Source organism: Lissotriton vulgaris, chromosome 11 (genome assembly GCF_964263255.1).
Source record: "Lissotriton vulgaris chromosome 11, aLisVul1.2, whole genome shotgun sequence".
Classification (NCBI taxonomy): domain Eukaryota; kingdom Metazoa; phylum Chordata; class Amphibia; order Caudata; family Salamandridae; genus Lissotriton; species Lissotriton vulgaris.
The window spans coordinates 266,722,752-266,747,497 of NC_141699.1; the positions used below are offsets into that span (position 1 = coordinate 266,722,752).

General features: G+C 45.5%; 1 protein-coding gene across 1 annotated transcript in view; it reads left to right on the plus strand.

Moving 5' to 3' along the window:
* LOC147679638 (acyl-CoA dehydrogenase family member 11-like) overlaps nt 1-24,746 on the plus strand; it is a 415,381-nt gene that overhangs the window by 237,910 nt on the left and 152,725 nt on the right. Inside the window, exons 7-8 of the mRNA XM_086943210.1 lie at nt 4,782-4,931; nt 19,816-19,910. Coding sequence (XP_086799336.1) covers nt 4,782-4,931; nt 19,816-19,910 — 245 coding nt within the window. The remainder of the gene's footprint in view (nt 1-4,781; nt 4,932-19,815; nt 19,911-24,746) is intronic.

A 24,746-nucleotide genomic window follows, 5' to 3' on the forward strand; every position in this document is an offset into this window, starting at 1 on the left:
GGTTAATAATGTATGTTAACGGAAGGGGGAGGGGTCCTCCGGCAGTCCCTGACCATAAAGGAGCGCAGCACTATGCACACCCACAGAAGTGCCAGAGTAAATGATAAGAAAACTAGACAACTCGCTAAAGCATCTGTTGAAGCAAAGTGTTATGAACATGTACATTGGTGCAACAGAAGTCCCTGCAGCCTGTGGTGAGTGCAAGGTGGGCGCCACAGCTAAGCCCTACTATTCAGGTACACTCCTTATTTATGGATTGAGCAACGAGAGAACGGAAAAACACCAGGACACAGTTGAGAGAGCAGAAGAAGATAAATACTCACGTAGGCCAACTGCGCCCTCAGTAACTCTTTCACTTTGTTAAAGAAACAACCATGGCGTCATGACCATATGCCAGCAGCGAGGCAGCCGTCTTCGATTGGGACGTCACATGGGCACGCCTACAACATTAAAGAGATTGCCGATAGATTAAACTAAGAAAGTAGCAGCCGTAAGCATGTACTACACTGTTGCAAAGTCATTAATATCAGTGAAGTTAATTCCTTGTTATTGACTTTGCATATGCCAGTCTAACAAGGAAGTGGTTCGGTCTTTTTGAAGTTTCTACGAATGGGAATCGCGTTGGATGTGAAGCTTGTGTGGCGCTGAGGAAGGGAAACACATGATAAAGAAAAGTAGTTCCTGCACAAAGACATAAACACATAAAGCGTATTGATGTTGTACTTTGTCGGTGCTGCACGGGCACAATCGGAAATGAGAAGGAGGGACAGCGGCGGCACATTGCCCATTGGAAAGCAAGTTTTTTTTAAGGACAACAACCCAGACAAATAACAAGCATTGGCATAGCCAATAGGTCTCGCATTTAGGACCTTAGAAGTGTTTAGCCATGCAACAGTTGGTGTTGTTGCACCAAGGATATTCTGCTGCATAACTAAATACTTATAGGGTCTAAAAAGTGAGACCTATTGGCTATGCCAATGCTTGTTTGTTTTTTGTTGCTGTTTTGTTTAAGTTGCCAGATCTACAATAGCTGGACATGGTTTTTGTTAACAGTTCTTTGCATCAAATGAACTTGTTTTCATTGCTCTGAATGTTGTTTCCATTCTGGTTGTAGGAAGCAGTCATTCCCAGGGGTGTTAGGGCTGCCTAGCAGTACGCATGCGCCGAAATTTGCAAATGAGAAAAAGCCTGTTGCAAGCTCAATTTATAGGTGTGGAGTGAGTGAGCCCCAGGCAGCGTGACTCACTCACACAGGAGTTCAGGCATTGCATTTGTATACTCAGAATGGTTTAAGGAAACTCGACCTACTCCCTCCCAGGTATCGAACACATATTTACCAAGAAACTCTGAGAAGAGCCTGCCTGCTGCACTGGCGGCTGGTGGTGTGTGTCCCTGGTGAAAGCGTGCACTGACGGCTGGTGGTGTGTGTGCCTGGTGAAAGCGTGCACCGACGGCTGGTGGTGTGTGTGCCTGGTGGAAGGTGCACCGACGGCTGGTAGTGTGTGTGCCTGGTGAAAGCGTGCACTGACAGCTGGTGGTGTGTGTGCCTGGTGGAAGCGTGCACTGACGGCTGGTGGTGTGTGTGCCTGGTGAAAGCGTGCATTGACAGCTGGTGGTGTGTGTGCCTGGTGAAAGCCTGCACTCATGGCTGGTGGTGTGTGTGCCTGGTGGAAGTCTGCACTGATGGCTGGTGGTGTGTGTGCCCGGTGGAAGCGTGCACTGACAGCTGGTGGTGTGTGTGCCTGGTGAAAGCGTGCACTGACGACTGGTGGTGTGTGTGCCTGGTGGAAGCGTGCACTGACGGCTGGTGGTGTGTGTGCCTGGTGAAAGCGTGCATTGACAGCTGGTGGTGTGTGTGCCTGGTGAAAGCGTGCACTCATGGCTGGTGGTGTGTGTGCCTGGTGGAAGCCTGCACTGATGGCTGGTGGTATGTGTGCCCGGTGGAAGCGTGCACTGACAGCTGGTGGTGTGTGTGCCTGATGGAATCGTGCACTGACGACTGGTGGTATGTGTGCTCAGTTAAAGCGTACACTGACGGCTGGTGGTGTGTGTGCCTGGTGAAAGCGTGCACTGATGGCTGGTGGTGTGTGTGCCCGGTGGAAGCGTGCACTGACAGCTGGTGGTGTGTGCCTGGTGGAAGCTTGCACTGACAGCTGGTAGTGTGTGTGCCTGGTGGAAGTGTGCACTGACGGATGGTTGTGTGTGTGCCTGGTGGAAGCAGGAGCATTCACAGCGATAGAAGACACAAATGAAACTGAGGAAGAGGGAGGGGGAGAAGGGAGGGGGGGCGTGCAGAGGAGCATTCACAGCGATAGAAGACACAAATGAAACTGACGAAGAGGGAGGGGGAGAAGGAAGGGGGGGGAAGTGCGAGCAGAGGAGCATGATTCACAGTGATAAAAGACACAAATGAAGCTGACCAGGAGGGAGGGGGAAAAGAGAGGGGGTAGTGCAAGCAGAGGCCTGATTACAGCAATAAAAACACAGATGGCAGCTGTGCACGTGCTCGTGAACGCAAGCTGGAGGCCAGCAAAAGCCTCTGGTGACACTTTTAAAAGCCACTTACTAAATGTCTCAAAGAGATAGCGCATGCCCTTTCTCAGGCGAGACCTGAAAAGCACCGGCAAGGAATAGGTGGAGTTCAACTCCTAAACCATACACAAGAGGTCATTCAGCTACAGCGCAAGCGCTGTACGCTTGACCTAAATAGGGCTCCTAGGTTGAACTTTCATTGATTGTAACTCCTGAGTGACTGTGCTCATTTACAATTTTAACTCTTTTCCCCATAAACTACCAGGGGAATTTTCTGTTGCATTTTATCTTTTTTTTAAGTGCTTGCATTTTATTTTCATGTACTACAACAAAATATATGATATCAGGCCTGGAATTGTCCAGTCTGTAAATTCCTGATTGGAGATTCCGGGACTGGAGACACTGGATCTGTTAGATTCTGTAGGGTCAGAGGCTGTGAGTAGAAGTACAAACGACCTGCCCAACCCATGCAGCTGCATGGGGGAGCTGACAATGCTTCCTCTGTACATACACAAGCCTTCTCACCATCCTTCCACTGTATCCTCCACCGGCCGTCCTACTGAGATTGTCATCCAGCTGAGAGCAGCCGAAAAATGTCAACCGGGTTCTTCCCATAACTTACGTTAAAGGACCAGGGATGTTCAGGCCTTCACTGTTATGCCCCGTTTTGCTGAAAACAGGCCTCCATGTGCAGAATTCATTCAAATATAATGGTGTTTGATTTGTGTAGTACATGGGAGATATTGCTCTCTGAAGCAAACTTTTTTTAATTAACATTCCTTCTGAATAGTGCATTAGATTTCATATATATTAGGCAAGTGGGTCACTTAAGGAAGAGTGTAAGATTCAAAACATTGGACTTGATAGAAAATAGATGCATCAAGTTTGGAATTATTATCTGGCTCTAAATAGCTTTTTTGAGACCATTGTTTGCCATTTGAATAATGAAACAAAATATTTATGTTTTTCCATCATGCTTGAAATCGTTTTAAGTAATTTAGTATTTTGTTCCTTATTGGAGCAGAATCCTTCATCCCATTACATAAACTTGGGATATTTCCACAATACAGAAAACTTTGTCACCTTTTTATATGGCTGGTTACATCAATCAGAAGCTTAAATTGGATTCATACCAACTACACCTCGTAAGGGAAATCAAAGCTTGTATATTCCTCCAGTGGACTTCAAGACTGCCTTACACTCCCTCGTTCTTTCACATTTTGATAAAGGTAATGCTCTCCCTGCCGAAACACCCTAAACTTCCACTGCATCTCTCTGATCAACTCTACATGCGGTAGTCTGGCTCATGTCTAATGCAAAATGTAGATCATATCACCCCAGTCTTTGAGTAGCTACACTTGCTACTTGTAGAAACCTTCAGCAGGTAGTCAAGGATTTACTAGAGGAAAAAACAGCCTCCTTCTCAAAATCGCTAAAACAAGGAAAAGCAAAATAGGTAATCCATCTCCTTGTTCCTGGGCATTAGTCTTTAAAACTCCGTTACTGATGACTGCAGAACGAACCTGGAACTTCTGTCATTCAAGACATGACCTCTTATTTCTTCAGAAAACATTTTCTGTGTAATTCTGTCTTTAGGGTTGACTGTCCCTTTTTGTTCTAAACCTAGGGAACCCTTTTCTCACCAAATACCATGTTAACTGTACTTATCAATATCAAATCAAAATAAGCTTTATTCGAAGTCACATAGTGAATCATAAAAGCTACAGAAGTACATCAATATCGCAAAGTGTTTCAAGATCCACCCCACTTGTAGTGAATAATTGACACATATGCAGAAATATGTGATGAAATATGCTTATAGGTTAGTTATTTTTCTTTACATTTGGTATGATGCTTATATTATGTTGACCCACCTACTGTCCCTATACTCGTCCTTCAGTTCTTCTAAGTATGTTGCATTGGTCTTGGGACACCGATAAATGTAACCTTTTATAACTCCATGCACATTGCTGCACCAAAGCACACTTTTGTACACTGTATTGCATAAGCATTATGTTTGTTTGCATATGTTTTTGGTGACTGGCTTTCTCGTTCTGTATCAGAATGCTTCTCTTCTAAGCTTGTATAAAAGTGATACTTGTAAAGATGCACACAACTCTAAAGCCATGCACCCATGTTTACACATGGCCTTCTCAAGCAATATAATGAAACCGCGAGAGCACATTTGGCAATAGTGTATACCACATTACTCATGCAATTTTCCCAATTGTTCTGCTCTTTATTTGCAGGGCACTAAAGGGTTGTCACTATTCTACTTGGAAATCAGAGATGAAGATCAAAAACTCAATGGCATTCAGGTCCAGAGACTTAAAGATAAGTTGGGCACAAGGCAGGTTCCAACAGCGGAGCTACTTCTGGATGGCACAAAGGCTTACTTGGTAAGTAGCAGGGAGAAATTAAATGATCAGGATTTGACCTTTGCATTAGACACTGAAAAAGGAACACAGAGCTGTACAAGGTGTAAGAGGTCACAGAGCTGTACAAAGTGTAAGAGGTAGAAATACAGGTTCGAGGCATGTGAGCTGTAGATCACCTGCTTTGCATACTCCTGCCATCTAGTGTTGGTGCCGGATGTTTTTTAAGTTGTTTTTCTTCGAAGAAGTCTTTCCAGTCACAAGGTAGGGGACTCCTCCATTCGGTGATAGTGCGCTTGGGCATCGACTCCTTTGTTAGACTTTTTTTTCCCGCCATCTGGTTCGAATGTGAATTGCTGCGCTCCGGTTTAACACTGTTTCTTCGGTTTCCCTCTGTGTGCAAAACTCCCCCTCGACGGTATTGTTTCCAAACGTTAATCCCATTCTCAGCGTATCGCATTTACTTAAAAAACCCTCTTTTGATCGGGTAGCTTCTGGAAGGCAGACGGGCCTACCCGCGTCTGTCCCCTTCACAGCCAATGGAACAGACTCCATTTCAATTCTGCACTGAGTGCCACGTGAAATATCCACGCATCGACTCACACCAAATGTGCAACCTGTGCTTGTCTCCAGAGCGCACACAACAAGACTACGCCGCGTGTAAGGCCTTCCAATAAAAAAAGACGCTTTGCAACCATCGTGCTCGACATTGCGACATGCAGAGCCAGCCACCAAGTTCCATTCCAAACCTCTTCGGAAAAGATTTGTAACAAAAGGCTGGAGGCGCCATGGGAGCCCAAGAGGAACAAGACTTGATCTCCATCTCTGACTACGGCTCCGGTGGAGAAGACATCCTGCAAGGGCAGCGTGCTGTGAGTACAGATCCTCCCTGTCCCCAAAGTCCACCTCAGCCCAAGAAGGTAGCTCCAATCCAAACTCCGCCTTCAGCCACGGTGGGCACCAAGACCATGTTTTGGATGCCCCGCCCTCCGACTCGGCACTGAAATGCATCCAAAAGCCTTCTGGCTCCGAGCAGTGCAGTTCGAAAACGGGCTCCGAGCCGAAACCTTCCGGATCGAAGTCAAAGACAGGCTCCACCCAATCCCCTTCGACACCGAAAATTCCTTTGGATCCGAAATCCTCGGCATCCAAAACATCAGCATCCAAAACACCGGCACCGAAAAAAACGGATGTGCCGATTCCATCTCAGTTTCAACCTTTAATGATTTCACCTGAACACTCAGCACCACATACACCTGAAGAGCAGGCTGATGGGGATGGGGCTGGGGACAATGAACCTATACCCCCCAGACCCCTGGACAGATTATAACATCAATTCCCCCACAGGGAATGATCTTGACCTGTACCCTACCAAACCCTCTCTACCTGACAACAGTGTAGGTTATATTGCAGCTCCTGCTAACTACCATGGGGTTCAGCTACATAAGGAATCCCTGGAAGAGGATTTACTTTTCAAGACCCTTAGTATCACAAAAAACGTCCTTACAAACACACTTCCCATGCTCGAGGGTATGATCCAGCATGTGGACAATATTTTTAATAACCCCGTCAGGGCCCATATCCTTGACCCTAGGGTAGGTAAGAAATATAAGCTGCACCATCTGATCCAGCATACATAAAGGGCCAATTACCATTGGATTCCTTTGTGGTGTCCAACTCACGCAAGAGGGCCAATTTGAAAACAACAGGAGATGTTCCACCCCCCAGATAAAGAATCTAAGCTGATTGACGCTTCTAGGAAAAGGGTAGCCTCTCAGGCTGCAAACTTCTGGCGCATCTCCAATACACAAACGCTACTAGCTAGATATGACAGAGCGCATTGGGATGAGATGGAGCAGTTGCTCTAATTTCTACCTGATGAGCACAAGCCCAAAGCACAAGACCTAGTGTGGGAGAGAGAGCTCATTTCAAACAATTTAATCAGGTGCGCACTAGATGCTGAAGACACTGCTGCTAGAGCTGTAAACATGCGCATCCTTTTCAGAAGGCATGCCTGGCTACGTATTTCAGGATTCAAACCAGAGGTTCAGACTTCTATCCTGAACACACCATTGGATAAGAAGCACCTGTTTGGCCCTGTGGTAGATTCATCGTTGGAAAAAATGAAAAAGGTCACAGAAGTGTCCAAATTCATGGGAGCCCTTCATTTAACACCAGGACGTGATTCCTTTCGGTGCTTCTTCTACTGCAAAGGGTCTAAAAGTACCTCCTCAGACACTGAAATAAAGGTATAATTCAATTCAAGTAGATGCCGAAAGGAATGCTAATGTACATCTCGGTAAATCAATTCTTTGTCTTTATTTTTTCAAAAGTGTGCAAGAAAAAACCAGCCAACACGTGTTTCGTCGCCAATGGAAATAATCCTGCAAGTTCCTCCGGGCTGAAGATGAAGGTGAGAATTCATATTAATCGCACTGCCGGTGATCATTCCAACACGGGTGGTCAAGTTCCACGTCACTTAATCGGTAAATAGGTACAGAGGATACAGTTAGGCAGATGCATCACAGTAATGGTGATCCAGTAAAAGACTGTGCCACGAGCTAGCCAAGGACGGAGGGTAGTCCGTGTTGCGAGTGTGGATCTACAGCAGTTGCGCTGCGGTGGACACACCCGGAACAAACTTCAGGAGAATCGTTGCCATAGGACACTGCAGCGCACCTGCTGTAGATCCACAATCGGAACACGGACTACCCTCCGTCCTTGGATAGCTTGCGGCACAGTCTTTTACCGGATCATCATTACTGTGATGCATCCTCCTAACTGTATCCTCTGTACCGATTGAGTGACGTGAAACTTGACCAGCCGGGTTGGAATTATCACCAACGGAGTGTTTAATATGAATTCTCACCTTCATCTTCAGCCCTGAGGAAGTTGCAGGGTTATTTCCATTGACGACAAAACACGTGTTGGCTAGTTTTCTCTTGCTCACTTTTGAAAAAGCATAAAGACAAATAATTGATTTACCTGAGATGAACATTAGCATTCCTTTCGGCGTCTACTTGAATTGAACTATACCTTTATTTCAATACTACTTTACGTGTGCCCAGGACTCCCACTTTCTGTCTACTCTAGACTTAAAGACGCCTATTTTCATATTCCAATACATCCCGCTCATCGAAAATTTCTCCAATTTGTGATAGCGGGCCAACATTACCAGTTCAGGGTACTATCCTTCTGAGTCTCCACTGCTCCCAGAGTCTTCACAAAAGACAACACATTCATGTCTTCCCCTACTTCGACGACTGGCTCATCAAAGTCAGTACGTATCCAAAATGTCTCCAACACACTTGCAGAACACTACAGTTACTACATCAACTGAGGTTCACAGTAAATGTGCAAAATCACAACTCCAACCTTCCAATGCGCAAAATTACCTAGGAGCCACTTTACTTACTCAAAAGGCTTTGGCCTTTCCCAACGCAGCCAGAATTCCCAACATTCAGGCTCTAGTTCTCTAGTTTCAATCCAATCACTTGCTTCCGACTCGAGTGTATATTCAACTACTAGGAATTATGGCATCTTTCATTACCATTGTTCCCCATGCCGGGCTTCACATGCGTCCCCTACAAGAATGCTTAGCGAGTCAGTGGAACCAATCACAGGGTTTTTTAACCGATCTAGTGTTGGTAAGCATCCTTGCTCATCGCTCTCATCAGTGGTGGAACACACAAAATGTATTAAAAAGACGGCGCTTCATAGAACCAGTTCCACAGACAACACTAACAGCGGATGCATCCCTCACTGGCTGTGGGGTCCAGCTTCAGCACCACACAGTGCAAGGTCTGTGGAGCCAACAGCAATCATTGCTCCACTTCAACCATCTAGAGCTACTAGCAGTCTTTCTAGTGCTCAAAGCATTTCAAACTCACCTGGTTGGCAAAGTTGTCCTAGTTCGTACCGACAACATGACAGCTATGTATTATGTATTTTCATACAAAAATGGGGGGGACACACTCTCCAATTGTCACACTTGGCCCAAGACGTTTGGAGTTGGGCCATTCACCACAAAGTCTATCTCCTAGCGGAACACCTCCCAGGAGTGAACAATCAGATTGTTGATCTCTTCAGCAGAGAGAGGCAGCAAATTCATGAATGAGAACTTCACCCTCAGGTTCTCCTTCCATACTTTCAAAGTTGAGGAGTACTTCAGATAGATCTGTTGTCGACACACCAAAACGCAAAATGCCCAAATTTCCCCTCCATGTACCCACACCCGCTCTCCAAAGGCAATGCACTATAGATGAACTGGTCAGAGATATTTGACTACTCATTCCATTAGTAGTACGGAAACTCAGACAAGACAAACATCCCTCACACTAATCTTAGTAGCTCCCACATGGGCCCGTGAACCAAGGTTACACAACCCTGTTGAAGCTGTCTCTGGTTCCACATCAAAAGCTGCACCTAACATCCAGTCTCCTCACACCGAGACATGGAGAAATCAGACACCCAGATCCTAAACAACTGAACCTCGCAATCTAGCTTCTGAAGTCATAGAGTTTGGTTACCAAAATCTTCCACCACGCTGTATGAACATCATTAGGGAGGCCAGAAGGTCTACTACAAGAGCCTGCTATGCAGCTACATGGAAACGTTTTGTTATCTATTGCAATAACAATGAGGTCAATCCTCTTGATGCTTTAATACAAAACCTCATTTCTTACCTGTTGCACTTGACTTACACTTTTGTCCGACTACATCTCACTGCAATAGCTGCATATCTACAGAATAGGCACCCTTTATTGCTTTTCAGAGTGCCCGTAATCAAAGCTTTCATGGAAGGACTTAAGAGTCATACCACGGAGACTTCCACCTGTACCAGTGTTGAATCTTAACATAGTCCTCGCAAGGTTAAAGGGCCCACCTTTTGAACCCATGCATAAATGTGAGCACAGTTTCTCTCTTGGAAAACTGCTTACCCCATTTCAATCACTTCACTGAGGAGAGTGGGTGAACTACAGGCACTAACCATAGAAGAACCTTTTTTCCAGTTACTCGGAGACAAAGTGGTTCTTCATACTAATCCCACATTTCTACAGAAGGTAGTATCTGCCTTTCACATCAATCAGTCATTTGAATTACTGGTATTCTTTCCTCAACCTGATTCTGTGGCAGAATGAGCTCTACATACCTTAGATGTCAGAAGAATGCTTGTATTTTATATTGACAGAACAAAAGCATTTAGCAAAACCAAACAACTTTTTATTGCCTTTGCACCACCACACAAAGGCAATCTTATCTCCAAGTCGGGTATTGCAAGATGGATTGTTAAATGTATTCAAACTTGTTATGCAAAAGCAAAAATAACTTTAGCTGTACCCCCTAGAGCGCAATCCATTTGCAAAATAGGGGCTACTATGGCTTTCTTAGGAAATATCCCTATAGTTGACATTTGTAAAACTGCAACATGTTCTACGCTGCACACATTCACCAAACAATATTGTGTAGATATGTTATCAAGACAACAAGCTAATGTGGGCCAAGCAATACGTGGAACACTTTTTCAAACAACTCCAACAGCTACAGATTAGCCACCGCTTTGGGAAAATACTGCTGTATATTTTATGCAAAGCATGTGATCTACAGCTCACATGCCTCGAAAGGATAGTTTTATTTACCCAGTAAACATCTGTCTTGGCATGTACAGCTGTCGATTCATATGCGCCTACCCACATCCCCGGGTACCTCTAGCTGCTGCAGTTCCCCTTTTCATTATACAAACATACACATGAACATCTCTATTCTATAGTACTAACTCCATTCTCACCCTCTGCGGCAAAACAATCTATCAATGGAGTTGATGCCCATGTGCAACATCACCAGAGGGAGTCACCACCTACCCCGTGACTGGAAAGACTTCTTCGAGGAAAAATAACTTGCAAACTTCCAGACCAAACACTGTGGAGTGGTGTGGCTCGCTGGTTAGAGGCGGCAGACCCAGGAGCAGAAGTCGGCAGGGACCAGGGTTCAATTCCCGACGCGGCAGAGCCGTGGACTTGGGTCAGTGCACTCGATAATTCTCGCTTCGGTGCCTACTCTAATCAGGGGTCCCACTCTTCAACTCTGGGCATTAGCTTGCCTAATCTCCACAACGGCCCCATCAACGCCGGGGATGCCTGGCTCCACCTTGGGGACTCCCAGCAGGGACAATCCCACAGGGAAAGCCAGGACGGATTCCCCAGTGTTATACAGCGCCAGGAAACCTACGGGTAGTAGTGCGCTTTACAAGCTCAAACGTTAATTAATTAATTAATTAGATGTTAGGACTATGCAAAGCATATGAATCTACAGCTGTACATGCCAAGAACAGATGTTTACTGGGTAAGTTACATTATCCTTATGACACTTGAGAAAATGTTGTAATAGGTGGATTCATTCTGTACAGACTGAATTACTCCATTGCATGTTCGAAGACTGATATGTTAATAGATAGATATTGCTATATTTAGATAGTTCTAGGTAGAGTGTGTGTGTGTGCGCGCGCACCGATATTACTCTTGCAAGAACTGAACTCAAGCACGCTGCAGAGGTTCATTACTGTGATTCTAAAAGTCGCATCACATGTGAATATCTTTTACAAACATCATTAGTAACAGGTTATGTTACAAAAAGAACTTATGGTATATGTCAGCATCATACATGTTGATCAACATCCATTATTTATGTGATTCATTGTCAAAGCTGTAAAAACAATATGTAGGCCAAACAGTGAACGACCTCTAACGCAATTCAGGACTTACAAATCAGCAATCATTTATAAGAGACTTGACCAGCCGGTAGTCAATCGTTTTAACTCTGTGGAACATTTGCTATCCAATTTGAAAAATTTCCCAGGGGAACATGTAAAGGAAGGACTACTGGAGTAAAGATAAAATGTCTGGATGTACCATTTAAAATCCTTGCATCCAGACTGACTCAGCATCACTGAGAATTCCACTTGATTACTGTTTATCACAAGAGATATCAGGACTGTATTGATTCGACATTCCAAATGAAATTTCCACTCCTGATGCTTTTTGAAAACTCAGCAGCGTCAACTGTGCAGCCACTGAGCAAACAGTCTTGTACTAACTGAGGAAGATGGAAGATGAAAACTTATAAACCTCCACAGCAGCAGTTGGTGACAGGTGGAATACTATAAATACCTCCAATAGGTTGACAGAATATGGCTATCAATCAATGTGTGCTTGATTTTTCAATTTCTCAATCAATTGCCCTGCCAGGAAGGCACATTACCAAAGAAGGCAAATTAGGGAAGAATTAAGACCTGAAAAAAAGATACATTATTTCGGTCATGCTGACCACCAGCCTTAGTCTTATTAGTGCCTTTTTCTAGATGTGTATACCTTAGTCAATCAAGTGTTATTTTCACATTTACAAACATATTTGTGTCTGCATACCATTTAGAGTTGTGACCGGAAAAGTACTTTAATAATCTAGTGAATGTGTTTGCTCTGTTTTCTACTACCAGGACTTAATTTTATTCCTGTAATTAACTAAATACTTGGCACCTAAATGGGTTGGGTGTTTCTATTTCACTTACAACCAATTCAGCACTATACAGTATATAAAATATATTTGTCAGGGAACCTTTGTATTTAAGTTCAAGTTCTTTAGTCGTCATTCCTATTACATGGATCCAAGTTCTGTGTTAGTAACACTTGACTTGTTGTAATGATGTGCAAATTCAAGCTTGAACAAATTGCTACTGTTTTAAAAATTGCTTAAAACAGTCCCTTAAGTCAAAAGACAGTGCATCCTAAAGTATGAAAACATTATGTTTAATGGCATGTGTGGCTGTAGATACACATGCTCTGCGTACTCCTGCCATTTAGTGTTGGGTCTGGAGTTGTGCAAGTTGTTTTTCTTCTAAGAAGTCTTTCGAGTCTCGAGGTCGAGTGTATCCTCTTCTCTGTGATAATGCACATGGACTTTGACTCCTTTATTAGATTGTTTTCTCTCTGCCATCGGGTTCGGATGTGTGTGCCTTTGATCCGTGATTCAACTCCGTTCAGTGCGATCTTTCGGTTCTTGCTGTCTTAGACGGTATTGTTTATTGTTCAGGCTTTCATCATCCACTTTCTTTCGACAACTTGTCAGTTTGAATTAATTAGTTTGATCGCCCTTCGGTGCATCGTCCGTTTGGGCCTACCCTCCACATCGTACCAGCCCACCCAAAAATGTGTTGCTGGTGATGGAACGCATGCCTTTCAGATTCTGCCCACGTAGCCATCTGCAATTCCCTCACAACAACTAACACTTCGTGTGCAACCTGTGCCTTTTGCCTGACCATAACAATGCCAAATGCAACACGTGCAAGTCATTTTGGTCTAAGAAAACCCTTCAGGATCGAAGGGTTTGTCTTGTGAAAATGTCTGCAGGCCAGATACGACACTTCTGAACTTTTCGGCGAAGAACACGGGCAAGAGTAGGCGACCGCCGAGGAAGAGGAGGCATTCTCGATCCATGAAAGCTCTGGCTTAGACGTGGAGTTGGACAACCTACTGCTCCATAAGGATCCACTATAGCAGGATTTTTTTATACTTTAAATTCAACTTCCAGAGATACCCAATATCTGCCATAGTTAACTGGCATGATAATGCATGCCAATTACATTTTTAAGGACCCTGTTGAGGCCCGAATTATCACCCCAAGGGTAGATCAAAAAAATTCAAAGCAGCACCACCAGATCCTTTATTTGTTCAGAGTCCGGTACCACCAGACTCCATCGAGATTGAGGAGCTCCTCCAGCACCTCCCTGATGACAATAAGAAAAGAGGTCACAAATTGTTACAGAGGGGCAGATCATTTCTAACACTTCAATTCGCTGCGCCCTGCGCCCTTGACAGCAGCAAGATGAATTAATACCAGTGTCCTTCTTAGGCAGTCCGTTTGGTTGAGGTGGTCTGGGTTTAAACTGGACGTACAACAGGCAGTTATAAACCTGCGCTTTGATAAAGATCACCTCTTTGGTGCACTGGTGGATTCTGCCTTACAGAAAATGAAATCAGACTCTGGCTCGGCCAAAGCAATGGGAGCATTACAAACTTTCACTCCCAGGGGTTCCTTTCACCGCCCAAGCTACAGGGGTATATAGAAGTCCACCTCCACAGAGGCATCCACTTCCCAACAGAAACCGCTCCTAACCTCTTACACCAAATGTTTCTATAGAGGTTCCTTCAGGGGAAACAACAACCAGGGTAGAGGCAGGGGTGCCTCCACTTGTGGAGCAACACCCACTGCAAAAACAGTGACTGCTCTATCCCCTCCCCCTAACCAAACTGCATCGGTCAGGGGCAGGCAACCGTTCTTCACCCAGTCTGGGTTACCACTACCTCAGACAAATGGGTACTGGCCATTATCCAACTAGGCTTTTGTCTGGAGCTCATTATCACACCACCCCATATTTGACCTCTCACTCACAGATTTTCTTAAGATCAGACGCTTCTGAAACAGGAAGTCAAGCCCTTCTTCTCTAAGTGGCTATAGAACCTGTTGCCCTTAAACATCAAGGATCAGGAGTATACTCTGTATACTTTCTAATACCCAAAAAGGACAGGCCTCAAAGGCACATCTTGGATCTGAGGCCTTTAAACAACTACATCCTATCAGAACACTTCCATATGGTCATCTTACAGGATGTCCTTTCCCTTCTTCAACAGGGTGACTTTATTGCAACATTAGACCTAAAGGACGCCTACTATCACATACCAATACACCCTGCTCACTGCAAATACTTGAGATTTGTGGTAGCAGGAAAACACTATCAGTTCAAAGTTCTTCCATTCGGAGTGACCACTGCACCTCGAGTGTTCACAAAATGTTTCACAGTAGTCTCCTCATATCTACGAAGACAAAATGTTCATGTATTTCCTTACTTGGATGATTGGCTTATCAAGCCAAAACACATCAGCAGTGCCAACAACACACTCCGATAGTAATAGCTCTACTTCACAGCCTAGGGTTCACTATTAATATACCCAAGTCTCACCTCCAGCCTCTACAAGTTCAACCTTACTTAGGAGCAATCCTGAACACACAGTTAGGATTGGCCTTCCTCAATCCTGCTTGAATTCTGAACTTTAAGACAACCTTGACTCAGTTCCAGACAAGCCAGCCACTCATAGTGAGGACGGTTTTGTGACTGCTGGGAATGATGGCTTCCTGCATTCCTGTAGTTCCTCATGCAAGGTTACACATGCACCCTCTGCAGGGATGTCTAGCATGACAGTCTTCTCAGTCACAGGGTCAACTGGGGGATCCAGTGTTGATAGACCGCTTCACTCACCATTCTCTGCAATAGTGGAACACCAACAATCTGTTGAAGGGGCGGCCTTTTTGTGGACTCTGTTCCCCACATTACACCCACAACAGCGGCACAGACATGATGGGGTGCTCATGTACAGGAGCTAACAGTACATGGTGTCAAGGAGGGTGGGGACTGTTATTGCAAGATCAACGGTGCAGGAGCCAAGCCACCTGAGCTAAAATTAGAGGTGATTGAAATATTGGGGTACAGGGAAACATTGAGGTTTAGCTCACACAAGTGCAATTTTCTATTTCCCTCTGTTCCTTATACTTGTAAGTGCTCATGCACCAGCTGCTTAGAGGGCTATCAGAATGCTCCTTTTGCAAGCTATAGCCTTTGTCATATCAGTGCAAAAGTAAGCATTCTGTGCTGCCAGCTCCCAACATTCCTCCTGTCAATGTGGTCTTGCCTGTGGATTGTGTTTTATGTGTAAAACATGCAAACAAAATTCAAACACAAACTTTATCGCATTTTCAATGTAAAAAAAAAAAATAATGACAATTAGACACCTTTCTCTTTTTGGAGGAAGCATAGATATAAAAAAAAAGTTCACTGTAGCAGCAAACGTATTAACAGTAGTATATAATATCCATCCTTACAAGGAGAGTTGAAGGTGTAGTTGGTAAAACACATCATCATGATACATCCGTAAAATACTTGTAATGTGAGCTGAAAATGAAAGGTAACCCTCCCCAAAACTTGACATCGTCACCATGAAACGAGTTATATGTTTGTATTTAAAGGTTTCCAACGAATTTTATATATAACGGTTTGTTAGAATATGAATGTTTGTTAACACAGTTGTATTATTAAGTTTGAATGTGTTTTACCTTTCTGTGCTCCATTTTTTAGGTCTCGCCTCCGCAGCTCGCATGCGCTGCAGAGGAAAGAGACCTCTTGGGATCAATGCAGCTTTCCCAGCATAAAAGTGCACGCGTTGCATTGCTTCAAATGGCAACGCGTGCACATCTGGCTATTCACTCACGGGAGCGAGCAGCTGGCGCCAAATGTTATCAGTTATCAGGACCCCAGCCCCTTGCTCCCGCAAGTGAATCGCGCCAGTCCCCTTCTCTCTCCCCTCCCCCCTGCTGCTATCGAAGGCTGCGCACGCTTGTGCTTTTCTGCCGTGCGAGGCACGCGCCGCCTCCTGCTGCCGGCAGACCTGCCGTGCTTGTTCTGAGTTTTATTTAAAGCAGTTACTTTGTAATTAAGGTGAAATATTGAAGCCTTAGGGTGTGTGTGTGTGTGCTGAGCTGATGGGGTTTGCTTAGCATTTCGCTCGCGACTGCACCTTGTCCCTCATGGAATCCATGTGACCATAGAGCTGTGTAATAATACACAATTATGGATTATGTACCCTCTCCGGAGTCCTCTGCTCTGTTTTTGCACAGATGTGTTTGTATAGAGCAATGTCAGTAGCCTACACACACACGCATCAATGTATACGTCAAGCCGTGTACAGGGCAGCAGTTTGCTTTTCGGCGCTGGCGCGAATCTGTAGGAAATGAATGCAGGCTTTTAGTTTAAGAAAACATAAGACATTTTCCATTAACTTTCTCTTGCCTAGGTGAGCAGCCGTGAACCCTACTGTCCGGACTGCTCCACTTCATTAACGTCTGTTTTTATTGTCTATAAAGATTGTATCTCTTCGGAGACATTACTAGGCCATGTGATTCCAACAGACCTGGGGCCACAGTCCATGGAAGACCGTGGGTGAACGTTTCAATCCGATGCTCTCTGGTAAATGTTATTTATCGATTTCACAACCACAAACTTAACTCAGGCGGTACCGCCTAAAGTATGGTTATCTTTTATACAGCGCTATAGCTGCCAGTGAGATCACTGACTTCTCTGTGGCTGAAACACAGCAACAGAGTAAAGATTTTTTTCCCTACATGGCTCGCTGGGTGCTGATTCGCTTCGAGGCGCATGGTTCCCAGCTAAGATCCGATTAAAGGTGCTGCATGCGGATACCAGCTATGGGAGTACGGGCGATTTCACGCAAGCCTTGGTTCTCAAAAGATTTTCTGGTAGATTGACTGAGTAGTTGTGGTTTAAGACCAGAGCCACTGGAATTCTGCAATTCGGCATGCATGGCGATTTCCGCATAGTTATCGAATTGCCACACAATCCATCACCAGCTGCATACATGATGATTTTAACAAAAAAATGGTTTCTATCCAAACTGACCACTGTGGCAGAACCTACACAAATGTTTATTGGCCACTATGAAGTTTCTTATTGATCAATTTGGTCGTTAAACTGGTAATAATGAGGCGAAACATTTGCCAAGATTGTTAACTTGTAAAATGACAATGAAGTAATACTAACACAAAATGTGCTGCATTGTGTTCCATAATGTGCTTTTTCTTGCTCCTAATCTGGCCCTTTCCAGATGCATGATTCCAGTGGTCCTGTGATTCTACTACACAAAGACGCTTTGTGAGTCGGGCCCATAGTGTTCACTGTGCCCTTCGTTACATGCACACACAAACACCCTCTCTCACTCACACACTCTCTCTCTCTCTCTCTCTCACTCACACACTCTCTCTCTCTCTCTCTCTCACACACACACTCGCTCTCATGCACTCCATCTCCCTCTCACACACACTCAACACACTCTCCCACACTCTCTCTCATACATGCACACTCTCACCCACACGCACACTCTCTCACCAACACACACATGCATACTCTCTCACACACTCTCTCACACTCTGCATGTTCTCTATGCTACCACTCAATCTGCGCTTGTGATCCAGATTCTTCATAATCACATTTCAAGAGCCCTGCACCCTGAGCCATTTGTGGACAGTATTTAGATAGATTGTGCAAGGAGCTCGAGGCCTATTTGCAGACTGTGGGCCGCACTTGTTGGAGCCCCTCATCTTGTTTTACATGCGCCCCCCTCTACTAAACGAGTCTGTCCTTTTCCCTCAAGCTAATCACAGTTCGCCCATGCACCCCAAGGTACCCTCTTCCCTGTCCGTGTACCCAAAGTTCAGCAGAATCTATGTACCCATCCTCTTCACACTGGATAAATCCATCCGAGCATCTTGCACCTTTGATTGCAGGGAGTGGATTTTCTGGCTTTTCAACTATGCTCGTATTTAACAGTCATACGTGTTTAATTTCTCTTTAGAGTGTGTCAAGAAACACAATATGACTTCCTCACTCTGCTATCAAGTTAATATCGATTTTGAATAAATGTCCCCTGACTGACTGCTGAATGTTCCATTTCTGGACTATTTAGATTCCTGGTTGTCTGTAGGTTCACCCTTCTTGGCCTTGTATAGCTGCCACAGAGGCATCCCAGACTGTTGACTGTGAAGTTAGAACCCTCATTGATATTTTGTGTGTTCCCCCTTCTACTAGCTAAATATGTTACACATTAAACAAGCATTGGCATAGCCAATAGGTCTCGCTTTTAGGACTGTATAAGTGTTTAGCCATGCAACAGTTGATGTTGTTGCACCAAGGATATTGTGCTGCATAACTAAATACTTATAAGGTCCCAAAAGCGAGACCTATTGGCTATGCCAATGCTTGTTTGGTGACATTACGCCTGACCCACGCTTACTTCGTTGCTTGCTAATTGTGTTCATTATACTAATCGGATATGTGACAGTCTTGAACGGTGGGTGGCCTTTTCTTTTTTTTTGTTCTGTTTTGCTTTTTGTTTTGTTGGTATTCCAGTGATCCCAGCATGTCCGGTGGTAACCTCTTAGTAGAGTGTCAAGTAGTCCATCCAGGGCGGTGGATAAAAGACCCCCGCTGCCCCTGTTTACAGTGGACTGACAAAGTATAAATACGGCCCTATGAACTTTTAAAAAAGAGATGTCCGTTTTTGTATTCTTCTAGTTTGTTTGGTTGCTGGTGCGCTTACTATAAACATTTGTATGAAACCACATACTATGTCAAACATGCTTAATGCATATTGTGCTTGTTAGCAGATGCTGGGCTTAGTAAAGAGCACGCACTTCTTTTTCTCTACACTGGATTTTTTTTTTTTTATCTACACTTTTTGTGAAAGTGGGTGTGATTCATATTTTTTTGCCTGCTTCTGCTTTGTTAAGGCAATGTTACTACGACCACTTAAACAGCTCTGTCCCCACTACCATCACCACTGCTTTCACAGCCATCATTATCCCCACCAACAATATCAACACCGCCATCATCACTGCTACCACCGTCCTCACCACTACCATCATCAATACTAACAGTATTAAGAGCACTATCTCCACCACTGATCCTAGTTTGGGTATGTAATTCCATTGTATGTTTGAAACTGTGAGTGTGTGTGCGCGTGTGAGGGAGAGGGTGATGTGGATGTGTGTGAGACATGTGTTTGTTATCAATGATAAAATAGGTTGCTCCTATTAGCTTTGCAATGCTTGATACTGTAGTTGGTTGGAAACACTTGGTTGTCATTTAAATTATATCTTTTCAGACAGCTGGAGGAGTGAATGCTTGCAATAACAGTGTTACAATTTGATTTGGTAAGCCTTTGCTTTAAAAATAATGAATAAATATCATAGTATTAAATTAAAAAAATTACCTCCGTTTTTTTTTCTTTAGATCTCAGAAGAAGGGCGTGGAGTGGCTTCAATTGCTAACATGCTTACCATAACTCGCATCCATAATACAATCTCTGCAGTTGCAGCCATGAGAAGGTGATTATCCGATATTGACATTTTTTTTAAGGATGAAAGACTAGTGGATGGGGTCATTTTAAAGGTACTTTGGTCTTCTGAGAAGTGGGTGGATCTTCAGCAATTTGTCATGATTGGGACCTAGTCTAGCAGTGCTGGGTAGCTGTAATCAATAAGTGCAGCAAGTGGGTGGGCAGGTATTACAATGTGATTTTTTCATTGTGTCTTATAGATAAAGGATAGAGGTGTTTCAACCAGCATGCTATTTCCTTTGTTTTCCTCACACCAGTGGCTGCTAGTGACATTTGAAAGTGATGGGACGTAATAGTTAAGGCGACAGTACTATGGGGGCGATTGGCAGTGTTTGGCCAGGTCCGGTGTAACAATCAGAGCTAGCTCATATCTGAACATGTTCTGGGCACCATCTGTCTTTGTACTGAAGTTCACAGTTCAAGTCAGCATTTTCTATGAAGCAACTTTCTTATTATTTGGCTGTGCCCAGAACTCACTTTAGTAAGATCCACCCTTCGGTTATTTCCCCTGAGTTGCGTCTGCTTGCGAAGATCAGATCATTGACTCGGAGCAGCCTTAGCATCCACGCTGCTTGAAAAGGTCTCTGCTGCATGTTGGTGCTGATTAGTTACACTGACAATAGGCTTATAGGTCAAATTACCATCAGACACCTATTAGTGAGACTGCCAATATTAGGAAAATGTATGAAACTGTATGGAATAGGCCAGTTAGTGGGCAGGCCAACAATGGGTAAATTAATGAAAATGACGGCAATGATCCAATTAGTGAGAGTGTTATCAGAGGGCAATTGCTGATATATACGATAATAAGACTGTAATGCATAGGCTAATTATTGAGCAAGTCAAAAGTGTAGCAATTTGAGTGTTAACAGTGTAACAAATAGTGACACTGCCAGTCACCAGTCAGTCCGTGAAACTGGCAGACATGCACCAATTAAGGAGATGGCAAAAAATAAACTGGTTGATTGGATTACCAATGAGATTTCCAGCAGCAGCGAGACTGCCAACCAGAATCCAATTGCTAAGAATTATGCTGTGTTTGCATGTAAGTGAACACATACCTCTTACTTTCAGTCGCAGTGCCTCCAGTCTCCGTTCCAGAGCTCAATGTGAATTGCGGCATGAACACTGGTGCTTTTATGCCCAGATGTAGTGGCAGCAAATGCGATGCCGGAAAAACTTAGATACTGCAGTCAGCCAAGAGCCCAAGTGCTGCATGCATGGATTGGTATCCTCGAGATGTAGCTGCGGGACCAATGCCCACATATCTCACCAACAAAATGATGTTGTGAGTGTCAGATAGAGATACGGATAAGCTTCCATTTTGAAGTTTATCCATAGGAAAAAGGAGGCATCCACCAAGACTCACCGAGGCAGATCAGCAGAAAAATTATAGATACTGCTGTTGGCCAAGAGCCTGAAAAATTGACTTTGGTTGGAAAAGCCAACGAGCCTAACCAATCCTGAAGCTGCTCTCCTGCTGCTTTCAGGAAGAAGCTAACCCAATGCTCCTTTTCAGACTAGGGTGTTTAGAACCACTCAGATTGGTGCAGTCTGAAGTGTGCATTTCAAGCTGCCCATCGCAAGACAGCCGGCCAATCCGACTTGCTCACTCCACACTTACCGCTTCAGTCATCCTTGTTGCCACTCAGCAGAAATCATCCCACCCTGGCTCACACTGGAGCTAGAACATAGAGCACTTTATAATAAAATAGTAATAACTATTTTATTAATTTACATTTGCTGCTGTGCGCCGCTTGCAGCAGGCGGGGCAACGCTCCTCCGCCCTAAAGGAGGAACCGCCACTGCCTCGCACCAATCACGAAGACCTGTCCGGTCGTTCACTGCCACCAGTTGTGCTGCCCCATAGTAAGCCCTAATGTCTGGGAGTTCATGCCCCCATTGTAGGAGATATTCTGAAGCGTGGAGAGGGCTATTCTAGGGTGCTTACCCCACCATTGCAGGGAGTGCAGATCGCTCTCCATCTTGACAAACCAGACCTGTGGGAGGTGGGTAGTAGGTATTCTGCATGGCAACTAAGACCTTTGGGAGTGTAATCATTTTAAGAATTGCAGCTCTCCACAGCAATGTGAGGGGTAGTGCAAACTATCTTTCCACATCGTGTTGTGGCGTATAGGATTCCCCTAAAGGGTGACATTGTGGAGTCTAAGAGGTAATGGAGTAGGGCATTGCCACCATCTAGATGCAAAAGTTTGAGGGCATAAACCGCAGATATTCTTGACCTTTTAACTTAAACAAGCATTGGCATAGCCAATTGGTCTCGCCTTTGGGACCTTATAAGTATTTAGAACTGCTAGGTTCCCTGAGAAGATAAAAATAGCTGTCGGAGCAAACACTCCATAAGGGGAGGCAGCGATGACGGCAGAGGAGCGCCCCTCTAGCCTGCCATGTACGTATGTATTGCCGCATTACACACACTGTATGTTCTCTAAACACAAGACAGCTGGTAAATGGAGTGGGCGCTTTGTATTGTGTATTTGTCTTATGTAGTGGTGGTGGTGGCAGGCAGATAGCTGTGATGTGATAGGGGTGAGGGCGGTATCTGGGAGAGCAGTGGGTCGGGAGTGGGGCTTGCGGGGAGAGAACGCCGGCTGAAGGCATTCCCATTGCACCGAGCGCACAGTGGACCGGGGGTAATGTGTGGTAGACACCGACCTGGGAGATGTGTTCAGTGAACCAGAGAGTGCATGGGCGGGGTGTGGAAGTTCTCAGCCAGTCTGCAGATGCTGGATGTATTCCCAGCGAGCGTGGACCTCCAGGGGTGAGGAAGCACGGGCAGTGATGGGCGTGGGCAGAGAAGGAAGGTTAGGATGTGCCCGCGGTATGGCACGTGTTTGGGGGCATTTGGTGGTGATGTAAATGCATTTTTCTGTGGATATGTGTTGCCGTTTGGTTTAGCGGGAGGGTTTGTTCTAAATTCTTTCCAGATATAAGGGAAATGTCTGCGCTTTGGAGGGACAGCGGTGCAGTTGGGTTGGCTGGTGGCCAACGGAGTGCACTTACCCCTCTCAGCTGCAGCCCCACCGTGAGATGGGGTCCTGGCTTTGGAACCCAGAATCATACTGTAATGCACGTCTCACACTTAACTGCGGTCTGCACACTCACGTGCACGGCCAGCACTGTACTTTCTAACCTCAATGGTGTGGGCAGATCCCGGATGGTCAGAAGGCAACCTGTGGACTGACTTCCTCTCCCGGTGGCAGTTCCGCCACCTCGCTTCTACCCGGGCATGTGCCCTGAGTGTGGTGGCAGGCTGCACAAGGTTACGGTCAGTCGGAGGAGTTCCAAGTAGGAAGGGCCGGCCACCTCAGCTACCCGGGTACTGAAGTAGTAGGCACAGGGAGATAGATCTAAGTGATTTGCCCACCATCACAGGATGTTTAGCCGACGCCAAAACTGGAACCTGGTTCCCCAGTTCCAAAATCGGCAGCTCTGGCTATTGTGCTACATGGGAGGTTCCTGTCCGTCACCTGGAGACTTTGGGACCACCCTTCAGCTTAGTGAGGGGCGAGTATGGGTTTATGCCAGTTAAGTTCTTGATTTAGTGAGTAATTGGGCATTTGAATGAGTGAACCAGTGGATGAGTGATTGGGCTTGGAAGTGAATGAGCCCTGCTGTGAGTGGGTTTGTGACCCAGTGAATGAGCAAGTGAATGCGAGTACTGTGCAGAGTGGGACCACTCACTCATCACACACAGGGATGAGCACTGCCCTCTGCCGAGGCGTGGCAGACACAAGCCACTGTCACTCACCTGGGCTGGGTGTGCTGCGGGGCCCGTCACTTACTCGCATCTGGACCCCAGCAGCAACGTGTGTTTCCTCCTGAACTCCAAGCGAAGCTGATATCATAGCAACCCAACTCCTGCCTTAATTACAAAAGAACCCACCCCCGTCTGCACAGCTTTATTCAACTTCCAAACATGAGATAAGGAATGCAGGGTTCAGAGGAGGAGTAGGTAGGGAGCAGCAGCAGGAGTAAAGAAGGAAGAAGGAGGGAGTGAGGGGGGGGGGGGCAGCCCGCAATCCCCAGGGGAAGAGACTCCAGGAGAAGAGTTCTGCCATTTCTGGCTGCCCTGAAGCCTAGCGGCCGGCGGCGTCCCTGCCCGGAGCGAGTTCCTCTTTCAGCCTGCTAACTCTCCCGGGGTCGGTTCTCACAGGCCCCTACTCCTGAAGAGGCTCCTGAGCTGCTGGGCCCCTGTCAGGCCAGCCCTTCCTATCAGATCCGGTTCCAGCTGCTCTGGACTATGCTATCTTGTAAGTCTCGGGCTGTGCTCTGCGGGAGGGGCGGGCAAGCAGGGAGCAGGCATGCCTTTCATTCAGCGCAAGGTTAATCAAGTGGGCAGGCCATCCTTGCACAGATAACCTCACGAGGTAATATTTGGTGGGCTAGTTGGTCTAAGTGCGTGACCTTGGATAACTGGTCCCATTAGTGAGGTGCATCACTCTGGCGAGGACGGAGGCAACCCAGCTTGCCGCAGATTCTGCCCTCTTTAGATACTGCTAATGTGAGAGATAACTTCACGGCCCCAAGGGTCATCCGGGAGTGGCAAGGGGTGCGAGGCACCTTCACTGCTGGTTGCAAACAGGCAGCAGGGGAGGTGGCAGAGATCCTGTGCTTGTATTCATTCTCTGGAGTTCAGTGCAGGAGCTCCTGACCACCATTTGATGCCGTATACGCTACATAACAACACAATGCCATCAAAAGTCTATCTACTCCATGGGACACACACTTTACTCCTGCGTGACTGCCGGTAACTGGGCTTTGAAGGAACATCATTCTGATTTTTCCTATTTGCAGAATTGCA